Source organism: Ptychodera flava, chromosome 12 (assembly GCF_041260155.1).
Source record: "Ptychodera flava strain L36383 chromosome 12, AS_Pfla_20210202, whole genome shotgun sequence".
In the NCBI taxonomy this organism is placed as follows: Eukaryota; Metazoa; Hemichordata; class Enteropneusta; family Ptychoderidae; genus Ptychodera; species Ptychodera flava.
The window spans coordinates 11,108,808-11,125,641 of NC_091939.1; the positions used below are offsets into that span (position 1 = coordinate 11,108,808).

A 16,834-nucleotide genomic window follows, 5' to 3' on the forward strand; every position below is an offset into this window, starting at 1 on the left:
CGTGTCCAATTAATAATGGTATTGAAAAATTGCCTCCGCACTGATTTATTATATTGTTCAAACAGGAAGTGTGACCACCCAAGCTTTCCCCCGCCACGCCCTGTGAACTCTTTTCATGTGCGATTGAATTTCTCCAGCGATTGAAATTAATTATTCCAAAACGAGGAGACGAGAATACTCGCATGACCTATCGGTGGCTGTGGCGTGGCAACTGCTCTAAATTCACGCGAGTTTGCTTTTGACATTTGGCGACGGCCGCGTTTTGAGGCTTACGTCTGGAAATATTCAATGTTGTTCGAAGATGAACAGTACGTCGTCAACATAGCTTTCGTTTACATCACAAATATGTCAACTCAACGGACACAGCGATGTATGTATGTATGTATGTATGTATGTATACATATATATATATATATATATATATATATATATATATATATATATATATATATATATATATATATAATATGTACGGTTGTATACATACCACGTTTTTAACTCGAAAAATGGCGAAGTTAACGTGAAAAGACGAGAATTCTAATCAAGATGCTATTTATATCGATTTTCGTTTAATACAGTCAATATATCAAATTTCCAGGGAACAAGTGCCTTTATTTTACGAGTAGCTCACTTTGTGTTGAGCAAAATTTTTTTTTTGTAAAACTGGAAATCAAGTCACGTCCAATTCAAAACTAAGAAAAATCCTAGCGATAAGACCAACGGTTTGATTCTTCAAAGTGCAGCGAGTTGAATATTAATGGACAGCTGCTTGCGTCGCGTCAGGATCCCCGGATTTTTTGCATAAAGTCAGGCACACTTCTCCGAGAAAACACTGTTTTGTTTTGATTGCATTACCATCTGATAAATTTGTAAATAACACACGAGTATTGAAAATTCCGAACCGACTAACTTCCCGGGAGCAGTGAAGACGCCGTTGTTTCGCGACATTGAACGATACACCACCAGGTTCGAGCGAGGCAGGTCAGGACAGATGGTACACAGTTAATCAAAATTCCAAGTCAACGGCATCGGAATTTGACTCAATATTTGTACTTCCCCTTCACTGTCAAAAGTCGTCCTTCGTTTTGGTTTCAAGTTTCTAAGAAAATTAAATTTGTGAAAGAAATGCGGTGTTCGTTCTCTATGACATTAAGTTTACAACGCCAGTCATGATCTAGAGCAATCGAAATTCATTTTTTCTCACGACAGGTCTTTGTATTGTCCCCGCGCTATAAGACTTGCATAATATCTTGCCCCTATGTGACCTACGTGACTCCCCTATAAAAGTGACTTCCTTTGCAAAACAAAACACATTCAGTTCACCTGTATTAATTGTTGTTTTTCACGTCAAAATAATTGATTGTACGTTAAATTTGCTTTTGGTAGATCGCTAGTATCTTTTAATCTGTAATCATACTACGTTATGTTGTGTTGTACTGAAAATGAACCAGTAAAAGGTTTGCCCTCCCTTGTGTCAAGTGTTGTGGCGTTGTGACTGACTTTGCCAGCGAGCGCCCTACCTAACGGTCAAGTGGTTTGACAATTTGCGTACAACTTTGCGATTGCGTGGCGACAACCTTAACGATGCAAAGGAAAATATGGACGTTAGTCGTTAGCCATTTTTTCTCCATATCTCCCTGTATGTAATGAGTTCGTGCAGAAAGGGGCAGAGCTGCGAGCACAATTTTCCCATGATGGCCAGCGTTTCGTGTTCACACTAACACGAAATCGACATGGCCGACAAATCAGTCAACATATTAGAGGATGTAAATCCTCTATGTCAACAGCGGCAGGTCGGTTGTAAGATCTGCTCATCCCTCTGTCAGATACGAATCAGATGTTCCGAGAATGTTGAGAATGAAGATTCGATTGCAATCTGACAAGTAACCGATAGTCATATCAAGGCCATCTCGCGTGGAGAGGCCTGGCTGTTTACCGGTAGTTCTAATTTGTCGACAGGCAGAACATACCTCATATTATTCAGATCTAGCCAATCAGATGTTTTTGAGCGAATATTTGCATGGGCGGACTAATCATCCCGTTGTTATGATCACTAGTAAACGCGATGTCCAAAACAGTCACCATTTTTTTCGGGTTGTTAAAAGGGCGCCCCCACGCAAAAAGAGGCGATTCCTTAACCGACAACATCATAAATTCCGTGTGACTCTTTTTGACGTCGGCGGGGGAATCACAAGTGTTTACAGAGGTAAGCTATGCGGAAGAGGTTCACTCATAAATCCAACGTAGGTCCCACGCAGAAATACGCTGGGGTTACATGTTCCAGTAACCGTATTGACAGCTTCCATTTAAGACATAACAAATCTGCTAAATGGATAGATCTAGCTCACCCGTACTTCATAACAACGAAGCATAAGCGGGAGCTAGGTACACTTGGTTTACAGCGATCACGGATGGAAATGGCAAGTTCGAATAATTAAAACTTAGATATCTGTGTCAATAATGGTATCCGACAATATCGCCGACAATTTGATTTAATGAACATAAGGGAGCGAAACATTGAAATGTGGAATCCTCGATCTTTTACATAAAGTAGTAGACAGAGTATGAGAGAGAGAGAGAGAGAGAGAGAGAGAGAGAGAGAGAGAGAGAGAGAGAGAGAGAGAGAGAGAGAGAGAGAGAGAGAGAGAGAGAGAGAGAGAGAGAGAGATCCAAATTATTAACATTCAGTATCGCCAAGGTGTCCTGCGTATGTTTACCAACACATCTTACTTTCAATCACGTCAAAATGTCATCAGCTCATGCCACGTTATCGTTTTTGGTTAATATATATATATATATATATATATATATATATATATATATATATATATATATATATATATATATATATATATATATACTGTATATATATATATATATATAATATATATATATATATATATATATATATATATATATATATATATTATATATATATATATATATATCGGTGAAAGCGCCGGAGCTACTCCGATTAACAGACTTTTTAAAATGGAGTACGCATTTCTGACAATCTGTAACTGTTCTGATATCAGTTTCGCATAGAAACAAAGCTAGCTGCGAATAAGCCAGCTTGGAAACGGTTGTACGATTTCCGCGCCTTGGGAAGTTTTTTTTTCAGTTCTATGTTAATAAAATGTAAATCCACCTAATATGGGTATATGCTGAGTGCTTTCACTGCATAATAGGGATCAACCGACAAGTTCTGTGTCGATCAAAGATAACAGGAAAGAGGCGTCTGTATCCATGACAGCAACGGATGCGTATCATAAGCTCTTCGACTCCTGGCCACCGAACGTTAAATGGTAAAAAGAGTTGGAATTATTTCGAGATTTTTTCAAAAGAGTTGAGCCTCTAGGTACGCAGCACGACCAATACTAATTCTCGACTGAGACTGACATAAACGGAACGCAAAACCTGTTAACGTAATTACCTTTTTACTACATCCTCAGGGGAACCGACTCCAGAAATTGAACTTTAGCTCTGCTCGTCATGCTTGCTAAAGCGTCTCACCGGCAAATAGGATAGCCGTTCACTTCAACCCCCCTCCCCCCCTCAATTCTCCACTTCATATCAATTCGACGCGAAAGTGGGAACTATTTCGAGTTCAGCTACTAAAGAACGCACCGGTTACTATCTACACAACTTAAACATAGGTTTTAATAATATGATTTCCATTTTTCGCAAAATCTGCACGTCTAAGACTTTGAACCGGTGATTAAAATGTAAGGACCTTTGAGTTGTAGACAAATGGACTAAATCGAACTCTTGAGTGGTAGCGACCAGCAGAATTGCCCATGGCTGTTTTGAACGCTGCGTTTCCGTGCTCCATTTTACGGTTTATTTGTTTCGTGTGGTTAATGGATGAATTCTGAGTGAAGCCCATTATTTGATTAATTAAGTATTCAATGAGTATGGTATAATACTGGCATGACATAAACCTTAAAACTGAATTAAAAATTTAATATGGGAGAAAATCCTATATGGCCTGTCTGTGGACACATTTCTTGGGGTAGGCTATAAAACCGTTTTGGTGACCTTGGGTTTCTGTGAAACCTAATACAGGAATAATAGTATTCAAGGCAAAGATGCTACAATAACCTGAGACATTCAATTGTGAATATTTCGGTACAAATGAAGGTAGATCGTACGATTATTCTATGTGAATATTTACGTTGATTAAAAATAATTTTGGAACTTACACCCTGACATTATGTTCATTTGATGGTTTACGGCTGCTATCACACACTGGAGTCTCAGATACGGATTTCTGTCAGTGCTTACGACTCACTTGACAATATGGTGATATCAGTCATGTTCAACTCTGCCCTTCAAGAACAGAAGCACCTTCCGCCAAAAATTACCAGAAAGCTAGAATTTTCAACCTTAAAGTGGATAAATTCTTAACATCTTCATGAACACGTACAATTTGAATCCGCAGGACATGGAATTTATCAGACATTCTACTCGACTTAATGTGCCCTCGCAGAGTAATAGATTTTTCCGTTGTTTTTCCCCTCACATTTTAAGTAGTCTCAACAGCGATCCATTTTCCCGGCAATATTTTACGCCGCGCGCACTTTGCTTTCTTCAAACTTCTCATCAGATATTAATGACCGTAGGGTGTAAGTTATCCAAGTGCTCGATGTTACGTTTCCACCTGACTAAATATTGTATATTGCCAGAGTGGTGTCCATTTACATCCACGCCATATCAGACAATTCACAAGAAATTAACATCAAGCAGCAACGACAGAGGCAAAAATATGGCATTGACTGATTTCGCAGAAAGATTCCTTCTCGCGTACTCTAGCGTCTGTTCACTCTGAAACAGAACTGTTCTAGCGAACAGAATCTTGTATACCGTCCGATTATTTAATTTCCTTCCATTATAATATATATATATATATATATATATATATATATATATATATATATATATATATATATATATATATATATATTTATTTATATCTCTATTTTCAATATTTTGTATTTTTATATATAAAAGGATATCTGTGGAAAAGCCGACATCAATAGATATGTATACATGCGTTTCTATATATATATATATATATATATATATATATATATATATATATATATATATATATATATATATATATATATATATGGCAATTGTTCACAGTTACTTGGCATATAACAAATAAATATCTGTATAAGATATACATTTCATTTTACTTTATCCAATCACAATGCAATTTGCAATCCAATCGCATCCGAGTCGGATTACATGTCACCTCAAAAATCATAGTACGCATCTCATCACACTGTCTTGTGTGACGTCACATCACAGCGTATCACTACGCGGATATCACACCAAATGACGTGACATTTTAGGTCACGTCATTTAAAATTTTCTGGGCCGTATCATTGCTTGATGTTGAATGGATAAAAAAACGGCGTCATTACTCGTGACAGATTTCCTGTGTCGTTGTTGAAACGTTGAAATCATCAACGAACATTCCTACTCACTATACCCGCTCCCATAGTAACAGCCGCGTTGAATCACTCTGAATCGCCGACAAGGGGCAGGAGACACCCTTCCCCGATCTAAAGCATGCTGCAATTTTATAAGCGTTTCATTCAGCTGATTGCCGCAATTCACTCACATAGCTTCTAACACCTAACACGGGCGAATCTCACACTGGTTTGCGTTTCAACGGCAGTGAACCTTAATTTACCGGGTCAGTCGCGTTGTCATAGACGAGGGGAGAGAGCAAGCAATTAGTCAAATCTTTTATAGAGGCACGGTGTAAATTCCATCAGGCGATTTGAATTCGCGCCATCTCCTGGGACCAAGCTGCAGCCATTCGGCTTGCCGATCTAATTGTCGTCGATTAGGCGGAATAGTCGTAACAGAAATAGCCCCTGAAGTGGAGGGTCGTGGAGCTGTTGCAAAATAAGCCATGTGGGATTTGTTAGGTTTCTGTATAGCTGACTTAAAATATTTTTAGGCCAAACAAAATAAAGTGTGCTGTTCTGATACATGGTTTTCAATAATGGGGTAGGTAGGTAGGTAGGCAGGGATTTTCTCTTTCCAAAATATTTTTATTTTTAAATATGCATTTTTCAGGGGTTCAGGGCGATTAAACACTGCCAATAACATTTCCAGAAAAACGTATCATACATATAGAAGGAATAAAAACATAAAAGACATCCTCGTACAAGCAATAATCAAATGCCAAATAACGAACGCGTGATTTTACGGTTTTTTTCTTTCTTTGTTTACTTCCGTGTTTACGTAGCTCTAAAAAGTTGAGGGTCGGCAGGTAAAAGATAGGGTAGGTCGGATTTTCGGAACAGCACGATTTTTTCGGCCTTACGTAACGTCGTTTAATGGAAGCACATGCAAGAAGGACGGAACGGTATTAGGAATTGGAGACATAAACGTCTCTCCCTCTCTGCCTCGAAGTCTCTGTCTGTCTGTCTACCTTTGTGAGGACAACATGGAGTTACGGCTGCTTGGGTCGGGGACCTCCGCCCCGTGTGCATCCGAAAGCTTTGAAGTATCAATCGATTCATAAGAGTTGGGTCTGATCTATCGGAAAACGACGCACGGAGTATCGGCAAATAGTTCAGTATATCCTTGTCGACTGCGGAAAAGGCCGTGATGGTAATGAGAGATTGATCTGCTCAGTCAGGTGGGCAACATAAAACAGCTGATAGAAATAGAGATGGCAAACCTTGCATGCAGATTACAATTAATTGAATATCAACGATAAAAATAGGTCGACTTGAATACACGAAAGAACTCTCTTCCATCAAAGTAAACATTTTCGTTTTTTTCCTGACTTCGGTAGCATTTGGAGATATTACTCCACGGAACGAATTTAAGGTAATTTGTGTGGCGGTGATTATCATTTACGATAACTGAAATATATATATATATATATATATATATATATATATATATATATATATATATAGAAACTGTAGAATTCAGGTGATCCCCAGTGGAGCGTGGAATGGGGTGAAGATAGAAGAAACTTGGGTTGAAACACACTACCACACCTGGTTGTTAGGTTCCAAACGTATTTATTATACCTCAAACACAACGTTTCACTCTAAATTTAGAGCTTCTTCAGGTGTTTTCTACAATAAAAAGTACGAACATGAAAATTACAATGGTTGAATTGTGTAGGAAAACGAGCAATGTAGAGTTATAAGTCTGTGAAAATCTGGAAATGTAATTTTTTAGTCTCTCCTGTCATTCATGTACATTTCCAGATTTTCACAGACTTATAACTCTACATTGCTCGTTTTCCTACACAATTCAACCATTGTAATTTTCATGTTCGTACTTTTTATTGTAGAAAACACCTGAAGAAGCTCTAAATTTAGAGCGAAACGTTGTGTTTGAGGTATAATAAATACGTTTGGAACCTAACAACCAGGTGTGGTAGTGTGTTTCAACCCAAGTTTCTTCTATATATATATATATATTCAGAAAAGCTGCACATTATCAATGCTGACAAATCTACACTGTTAAACAAACGCTCTGAGTTGGTTTCAAAATGTCGAAACCAAAACAAATATTATTTATCGAATTTTAACACTACCTACAAATAGAATGGTTCGTCCCAATACTATATGTAAGAGTGTCGAGCTAGAAATCCTTTCACTCTATCTGAGGATTGCAAGATGCATGAAACTTAAGTAATAGATTTCATTACTTTGTACTTGAAATAATCTGTTTATTTATAACGCTCTGCTTTTTGCATTGAGCACTGTAATTTCCCTCGAGGACATCTGTATACTTCGAGATATATATATATATATATATATATATATATATATATATATATATATATATATATATATATATACACACACACACACGATGCACTGTCATCTACGAATTCCCGTGCTCTCCCATATACTGGTCTGTCTGTGTCTGCTCTACTGCCTGAATATCTGTCACGCTAGACTGTCACTTTGCACCTTACAAGTTACATACAAAAGCTCTTGCCGACTCTCAAACCACCGCCTCTTTTTTTGAATATTGAATGAATTTTCTTTGGTACGGCCGGTGCCCTATCGAAGAAAAGCCCCAATGCCCGTCTATTCATGTCGTCGCCGTACTCTGCAGGAAGCAGTTACAGACGATTACAATCAAGACCTGCTGATATTAGCAAAGAACTGTTTAACAACGCTTTGCCTGTTTCCCTCTTTTGGATTAAACCTTGCCACTGAAACTGCAAAGAACACTCCTGGCACGCATAAACATCAACGACAGGAAATTATTTTTGTAGAAGGTCTTGGTTAATACGAGTAAGTGCATAATCGCTCCGGCTTTACAACGCTATTACAGTTTTTATTCACAAACATTCGCCGACAACTTTCACCTGTATACCAACTGTCAGAGGTGTAATGTCACAGTGAAAATACGACCCATGAGGCAATGCCTCTCTCTCTCTCTCTCTCTCTCTCTCTCTCTCTCTCTCTCTCTCTCTCTCTCTCTCTCTCTCTCTCTCTCTCTCTCTCTCTCCTCTCTCTCTCTCTCTCTCTCTCTCTCTCTCTCTCTCTCTGTATCAGATATATCGTACACACAGTTGTGATAAGCTTTCCTCCGATTTATTCTTGTGGAAGAAAAATTGCTAGTAATCCTCGCCATCGCAAGAGTGCAGATCCTCTTACGTTTAAGTGTCGATTTCATGATAGAGTACGTGTCGATTTCAACCTTGTTTGGCTGTATCATATGACTAAGCCCGCCCTTACGTTCTGATCAGTCTTTCACGTTCACAAAACACACAGTGATATTAGACCCCATCTCGCTTGACGATGCCCTCATTCCGCGCTTCCAGAAGCCTCTCATCAAACGCTCACCCACGCAAACAAAACCTTGACTTCATGTAGCGATCAACATAGCATGGCAGTATTTTTATGGGTGACTTTTCCTTGAAGAAACGAAATAGTTTTCAGCGACTTTGATGAAAAAGAAAATCTCAATAACCTACGAACAATAATCGATAAATCTATAACCTCGAATTGTGGCACAAGCTCTTTAAAAATGTTTTACATTTTATACCTGGAAGACATGACTGTGCAACAGACAGAATAACTTGTTTATCTTTGTATATTAATAAAGATTACACAAAATGGTATGATAAACGATAGCACAAGTATCTTATTTGAAGGAATTATTTCTAAAACGTTAATTTCAGAACTTACCAACCACCGAATAAAAGAAAGCGAAAAGTAAATGTGTTTTAAATTGGTCGGGTTTGTTCCTCGTTAAAAAGGTAAACTGGACGAAATTGAAAACACACATAGTATTATATAACAGTCTCGTCAAACGCTTCGGCTTGAGTCCGTACTTTGAGTGTCCGTTTTTTTTACGAAAATAACAACACACTGGTCGCTGATGCGAATGCTATTTCTGCAAATTGCGAAAAAACGGACGTATAAGTGTTGCAAGGTCGAGCCCTTCCTCGACAGAACGTGCGTTGACGAGCGACCACTCGAACGGTCACCGACGGAGGTGGAATACTTGACTTGTAAACCAATATCACGGAAAAATAGAAGTGAGTAATGTCGACAGTCGCTGTATATGCGTATATGAACTCTGATAGAGATTCCGAACGAGAGAGAGAGGGAGAGATATTAAATCGTCTTTTAAGACGTACTCACCGTGTGTTCCCAAGGTGAACATAAGCAAAACGGCAATATTTATCCGGTACATGGAGTAATTGATTGCGATATTCCTGATTCTAAATCGAGTGACCATCGGCGATGGAAGTTTTGAGCATTGCTCGGGACAGCAGAGCGTATTAAATGAAATACAAATTGGTCCAACCTCGGAGTGCCTCATACACAGAAATCATGGGGCCGAACCATGCTACACAGCCTACTCCACTTTAAACTATACGTATCAAGTGAACGCCCGACGCGCATGCGCTCACGCTGCATAATAGCGAAAAAATAAATCATTTTTTTATCCGTTATACGCATGCGAATTAGTCCGTGTCATGAGATCTCTGATGGTCATCTTTTGAAAAAGTGTCAATGTCGTCTATTTCATACTCGATCTCGTCGTATTAATTTCGCGACCTGTTTACCGGAAGGAACTGGGTCGGGCAGTGTAATTGTCTGCACGGGAATTCTACCGGAAGACACCAACGCGAATAACAATCAGGCACCGTCATATGTCGTTGTTTGTTTTACAAAGAAGTGAAATGTCCAGTTATAGGGGGAATTTGAGCAGCATTTTGATTACAAGAGTTTGAAGAGTGTCGGTGGGAAAGGACTTAAATTTTAATATTACCTTCGGCCATACCTTCGGCCATTGCAGGTACATTTCCGCTATCTTTTCATTAAAATTGCTAATATGATTAATCATTTCTATACAGCCGTGAGTGCTAATTAATTCAATAATTGATAATCATTTCCCTTTCATTTGTGATAAGTTTCCTTTGGATATTGTGACGTCATTTTCGTTAGAGTATCGACAAACTACGATGTTATGTACACGAGTACTGTCTCATTAGTAAATGGCACCCAGCGCATTCGCATACTTGCATACCGGACAACTTGAAATCTGACCTACCAATTCTCTTACCGAAAAGTATACAAGCTAGGAGCGGGTAAACCCCCCCAAAAAATCATCGTATTTCCATCGATAACAGAGACGATTAGGCCAGAGACGACGAATGGAGGTAGTCATTTTGCGATATGCTGAAGATGACGAGAGGCAGAGGTCATTAGCGGAAGAGCGGTGAAAACCTGTAATTAAACAAAGTCACGGATATATTTGACCTGGTTCTGATAACAAAGGCAAACGTTAATTTACGATCGCGTCAGAAAAAAGTGGACTCACTTCTCCGTGTGATTAATTAACTACTCGTTTTGTTTTTTTTTCTATCCGTTTTCTATGGATTGTTTTATTCTGATTTCGAAATGATATCAATGGAAAAGTCTCGATGGAAAAATGGCAACTGAGTATATTTCCTAGCAATGGGAGTCAAAGTGCCTGTGAATTTTGTGTTTGGTATGCAAATTTGCAAAGGGTATAGAATGTCCGTGAAAGAAAATTAATATTTGGACGGTAATTGAATAAACCGTCAACAAAATTGAATTTATCGATGACTGAGAAGTGAACGGGTTCGTTTGGAAGCTAATCAAATGTTGGGGGCGGACATCTCGGCATAGCTAGTCATTTGGAATCATTAACGTTTTTTGTAAGGCTGCATTTCTGTGGCGTTGCCTAAATCAATTGTGAGGCGTTAATTAAACCATGGAAACTCCGAGCTCCAGCCCTGACTCATTTGCACCTTGACTAGCGGGGTGATCGCTGGCTTTTCGGGGTCACCTGTACGCACGCTATGCAAGATCAACATAATCCATGGCTACAAGTTTGGCAAAAGAGATATCCATAGTTACAGTCAAAGCAGAGGCCCGACGTAGCATTTTTACATCGGAAGCTGATATTTAATGCAGTGAATTTCTTGACTTCCAGTTCTATAATATCATAACTCCATGAATACCAATTATATAAAGTCGAATCGGAGATTATTTATAACTACATCATTTCTTGTTTTTATTGAAACGAACACAATTTGACACCGGCTTCTTGATCTAATTGCAAGTTTGCTAATGGCGCCAGGATCACAATTACCAACACGTCAAAACAAAAAGTAACCCCAACCGACCTCGCCATTTCACCGACGATGGAAAATTTCTACTTCACAGCCCTACTTAAGAATATAAATAAAAAATGTGAACAGAACCTCGGTAATGTTCGTCGATCAACTTTTAATAAATCAATTACGTCGTTTGCGGCAATTAATATCAACGTGTATAATAACTAGGAAAACTATGTAGTAAACGAGTATAGGAAACATCTGCGTGATAGTGTTCATACACATACATATATAGCTACATACATACATACATACATACATACATACATACATACATACATACATACATACGTACATACATACATACATACATACATACATACATACATACATACATACATACATACATACATACATACATACATACATACATACGTACGTACATACATACGTACATGCATACGTACATACATACATACATACATACATACATACATACATACATACATACATACATACATACATACATACATACATACATACATACATACATACATACATACATACATACATACATACATACATACATACGTTCACTTATAAACATTTCACATGTATTTTAGTTGGCTCCTTGTAAAACAGCGCATTTGCTGACAGGATTCCTAATAAACTGAAACTCAAACATCTACATAGGCACACGTTTCACCCATTCCTTCTTGTCACGTTTACTCACGCTAAACGATTTGATTGATATTTTCCAGAGCTGGCCAGTTTCACCTCGTTCTCTCTGCAACCCAAACCTATACAAATCTTTCATCGATACAATTACGGGTCATTCAGTCGTTGAATTCATAAGATCCTCGTCAAGTGAGTCATTTATGCGCTTGTCCGCTGATCTCTCATAATTTCAAATACTTTGACAGGGAAGATCACCTGGGTGGCAGCTAATCGCATTTTAGGCCTCAAATATCATCTTTCATAAAACCCCTCAGCCAAGCATTGACACGGTGGACTGGAAAGGCCGATGTAGCTTCTCTATCGAAACAAAGCATCGGAAAGCTCGTTTGTTGGGTAGAGGATGACTTGCCAGCAGAGATCCATTGCACCAGGTGCTTCAATCAAACTTCAAACAAGGAAAATTAGTTTGCTCGACATAAATGCGATTTAGCGTGAAACAAAAACAGTGCTTTTCCAAAATTTGAAGCAATGTCCAACCATGAGACAGTGAGTCGAGACAGAGTCGTGGCAGAGCTATAACTTTTGATAATATTTGCATTATCTTTGAAACGATATTTTTTTTTTAATTTTTTACTCGTCTCCCTATAGAATGTTTAACTACAAAGCATCGGCCTTGCCAGTGCAACGCATTTTGTACAAATATGCGATGTTACGATTTACAAATGATTTCTAGTCCTACAAAAATCCAGTTATCAAGACAATATTGGAGGGAAAACAGGAACTAGCAGCTCATTGCAACTGCCCATACCCCGCTATAAGATTTTAAAAATTTCCCCTCCCTCCCAGTAGTTTACCCTTTCTCCCCAATGGGGATTCTTCCAACTTCTTCTCTCCGCACTTAATCTCCCAACTGCCCTCATATCCCTGCAAAATTTTAATTCTGTTCAAAATAACTTAAAATAGCATACCTATATGTAAAAAAATCATCTGATTACAATTTTTTAAAAATAAGATGGTTAATTGCCCCTTTTTTGTCAAACAAACATATGACAAATACACACACATCCTGGAATTCTGGTACATTCTCCTCCTTACCAACTTGGACACCGGAATGTCACGTATTTGATTCCTACAAGTTGGGACAGCGCTGGAATGTTTTTGGAAAGTGTCAACTAGTCAGAAATATCCAGTCAAATATGCTCTGCTGGGCGGTGATATTGAAAGACATCTCTTGATGTTTGGAACCATTCAATTATTAATCCGACGGACGGGAGGTTGTCACCCTCACTTAAAAGTTTCAATCCAAAAGTGTTTTGCGTGTCAGGAGTTAAAAGAACTAGTGGCGATAATTGAGGGCGATAAACGCAACCGTTTCCTAGGGCTTATTTTATATTCTCTTTAAGTGTAATTATCTTCATTCAAGACGGTTCACAAATGAGGCAACGCGAGTATATTTTCTATTTATGTGGCATAGTAAATCGTTCCATCTTGAGATTTTATCGCCCGCGGGCCCTCGTACAAATTGGCCTGGCGTCTGCAGCCGGCGGGCTGGCCAGTGTTTGTGCAGCGGTGATCGCTTTGGCAGATGCGTGTATCGGAGGTATTTGGGCAATCAGCGAGACGCTGAGACAATAACAGACAAATTTCTTGAAGAATTTATTGAGAAGTTTTAATTTTCAGGCAAACATTAAAATGCCAACTGCAGGTAATTTGAGGAGAAGCGTTCCACGCACGGGCTGACCAGACAATGAGTAAACCAGAAGTCGTTGGAACCTGAAGAGTCACACTGAGTCACATATGATGGAGTATATAAATTATACAAGCTGCAAACGATCGATTTGCTCCCCCTCCAAGCGCGCGCCATTTTTGTGCGTTTGTGGTCGACCTACAAAAAGTGTTCAACGACTGGATTCAAATAAAGTACGTATAAGCGTATGGAATCAACGCGACTACGTGAATTCGGAAAAAGCTCGTCGAAGTAAATCCGATGCACTTTTCTTAACTGCTGGACGTTTTTACACTAATCGCGATGCGCTCTCACCTGCTGCCGCCGCGGACTGAACACTATTTTCAAATTTCCTCTGGATCAACCGCTTTCCAGGAAGATGATGTTAGACTCTCGCTGTGCTTGTGAAATCACTGAACAAATTTTGTAATTCATGTCGGCGAGTTCATTGGATCAACAGAAGTAGGTTTCTGTACATGACAGAGAAGGATGTAATTTCGCAATGTTGGTAGCCAAGGGTAGCATTTGATGACGTCATTCTTGACGACTCACTGGCTTGTTCATCGTCGGCCGTTCGATTTGGGAAGTGTTTAACAGGCGCATAGGGTCACCAGAGGTCATATCTCAGTCGAATCAGCTTGAACTAGGCTCTTACGATGGAATGTCACGATATTTAGGGGACAAGGAGTCCCAACTGTGCCATTTATAGCTTTAACGATTGGAGTGTTTTCAGTATTTTTGAGTTTGTTTATAAAATACAGTTTCCTGCTAAACCAAGAAACTGTATCCAAAAGCCTACTTTGCCAACACATGCTGTGTGTTAAGTTCGATGTCACTGTTGACAACTGACATTGGTCCGGACTAGAATTCATTTGTCACACGTAACATTGCATATTATGACACGATGTGTTGTATTTGCGAGACCAATGCTTTATGTTTCCCCGTACTGTGGGAAGAAGAGGGAAAAAACGACGAAAATATTTCATAAGTTATCGCAATATCACGTCGCGGCGCATCAGTTGTAGAGAGTTGCATCAGCGTTTCTGTCAATCTCGACTTTGGCCTTGGAAATGTTCATAGCAGGATGAAATTGACAAAATATGTACCTTAATCAGAGCAATTCGCTGTCGCCCTTTCTTTTTAATTCAAACGGTGGGTGGTATTCCGTAAATACTCTAAGTCACTCTTTGAATCAACCATCGCCGACAAAAGGATCGCGCTCATCCACTTGTATTTTAATATGTCGTTAGGAAACACAGGGACGGCCACTTTAAAGCATTTCGACCCCTTTTGTGTTTAAATTGACATAAAGCCGATTAATACGCGCCCTGTTGGGGCATGTCCAGAATTTTAGGAGCAGAAAGTCAATCGAACATGAATCGGAGAATAAATGTGCAAATTTGTTATGTGCAGGTGATAGAGAGACCGTGAGAAGAATAGCGCTGATTGGCCCTAAATGGCGCCTTTTTTATTCGGCTGTATTTGTTGTCAGAATACTACTATGGTTTATGTTCCCTCTTGATCAGCCAATGGGATTGCTTTCTTCATCATCGTGATAGAAGTCATCCTGTGAACTCGGTTGGACACTTTAGAGGGATATTTGCTAAACCTCTCGTAATATTTTGACTACTTTCATTCTAGCAAACGAGTACAGACACCTGTATTTATTCTGCAACATATTGGACTCGTCACTAAGCAATGTTACGATTCATTATGATTCCGAATTTGCAATTTAGTCGTGAACAACAGTAATTTTGGGCATTACTCACACACAGCCGGTACTGACAAGCTGAACAATAGCACGGTTACTCTAGATCTACACCGTGGCAGTAGGTAGTTTGTCATGATTTAAGTGCGGAACAAGAAACTGTATTTGGAATACTGAACAAAGATATTGGAAAACAAGACATATTATATCCATGGAGCTTTGAAGAAATCGTGGACCAATTTGAGTATAGAACTAGATTGTCTGGGATACTCCAAAAAGCGTAAAAATTTACTGAGCTGACAGCAGCGCAACGCGTATATCGAAAGCATGACTTTTTCACTTTTCTTTGCAACCGCATCTGACAAAATATGCAAACATACTGCAGTAGTAACTAACTTTCGATGTGACGACACAAAACGCAAGACGAGATCTGCACACGCCACTTTATTCATTTGAAAGCGTGTTGACCGTGTTAGTTCGCCCTATGGACGCTATTCAATTGATAAATTGGTTTGTTTCGTGAAATGTTATGGTTGGTTTGAGTACCTGACTGACTGTGCATCAGTCTACTGTCACGGTCGTCCAACTTCGCCATGCGGATCCTAACTATATAAATCGTCTTTTTTTGAGTCACATTACTCTCGTATTTTATTACAGTTAACTAATTTAGGGAATTGATCTGCCCTGAAGTCATCAAAAATTTCGTCCCCGGGGCTAAAGCGGTGGCTCAAATTTACCGCGTTTCGCGCTATCCTGTGTGGTTAGTCTTATTTCCTTGTCTTGGTAAGTGATGCGGGTATGCGCATGGGCAGTAGCTACTATCCATGACATGAGATTATTTGAAAACACGACACTTATCGCATCGCTGTAATAATTTAAGAGTATGCGAAGGAGCAAGAGTCACAGAGATCTTTAAAAAAGTATACCATTCCTCATTAGGAGTAAGTGTTATATCTGTGTACTGTAGTATGAAAAGTACAACAAACGAATCAGATCAAACCTTGTTTGGTAAACATAACCCCTGCAAAGACGCGTTAATATTATGAAATTATACAAAACCACATGGTGGGGACAATGAGAGGTCGCTTCGCAGTCATATTTCAGAATAAATATTGAGCAT

General features: G+C 39.0%; 1 protein-coding gene across 4 annotated transcripts in view; it reads right to left on the reverse strand.

Moving 5' to 3' along the window:
- The window catches only part of LOC139144979 (neuronal acetylcholine receptor subunit alpha-3-like), a 51,207-nt gene that overhangs the window by 18,626 nt on the left and 15,747 nt on the right, over positions 1 to 16,834 (reverse strand). Inside the window, exon 1 of one of the 4 annotated variants that reach the window (XR_011554882.1) lies at positions 9,654 to 9,876. The exons of 2 other annotated variants lie outside the window; for them this stretch is intronic. Coding sequence is in view for 1 of the 2 variants with exons in the window: in XM_070715861.1 (XP_070571962.1) it covers positions 9,654 to 9,834 (181 nt within the window). In the remaining variant the exon portion in view is untranslated. Of the gene's footprint in view, positions 1 to 9,653; positions 9,896 to 16,834 lie in introns of those variants that run through there. One more of the 4 variants, XM_070715861.1, reaches the window with a different exon arrangement.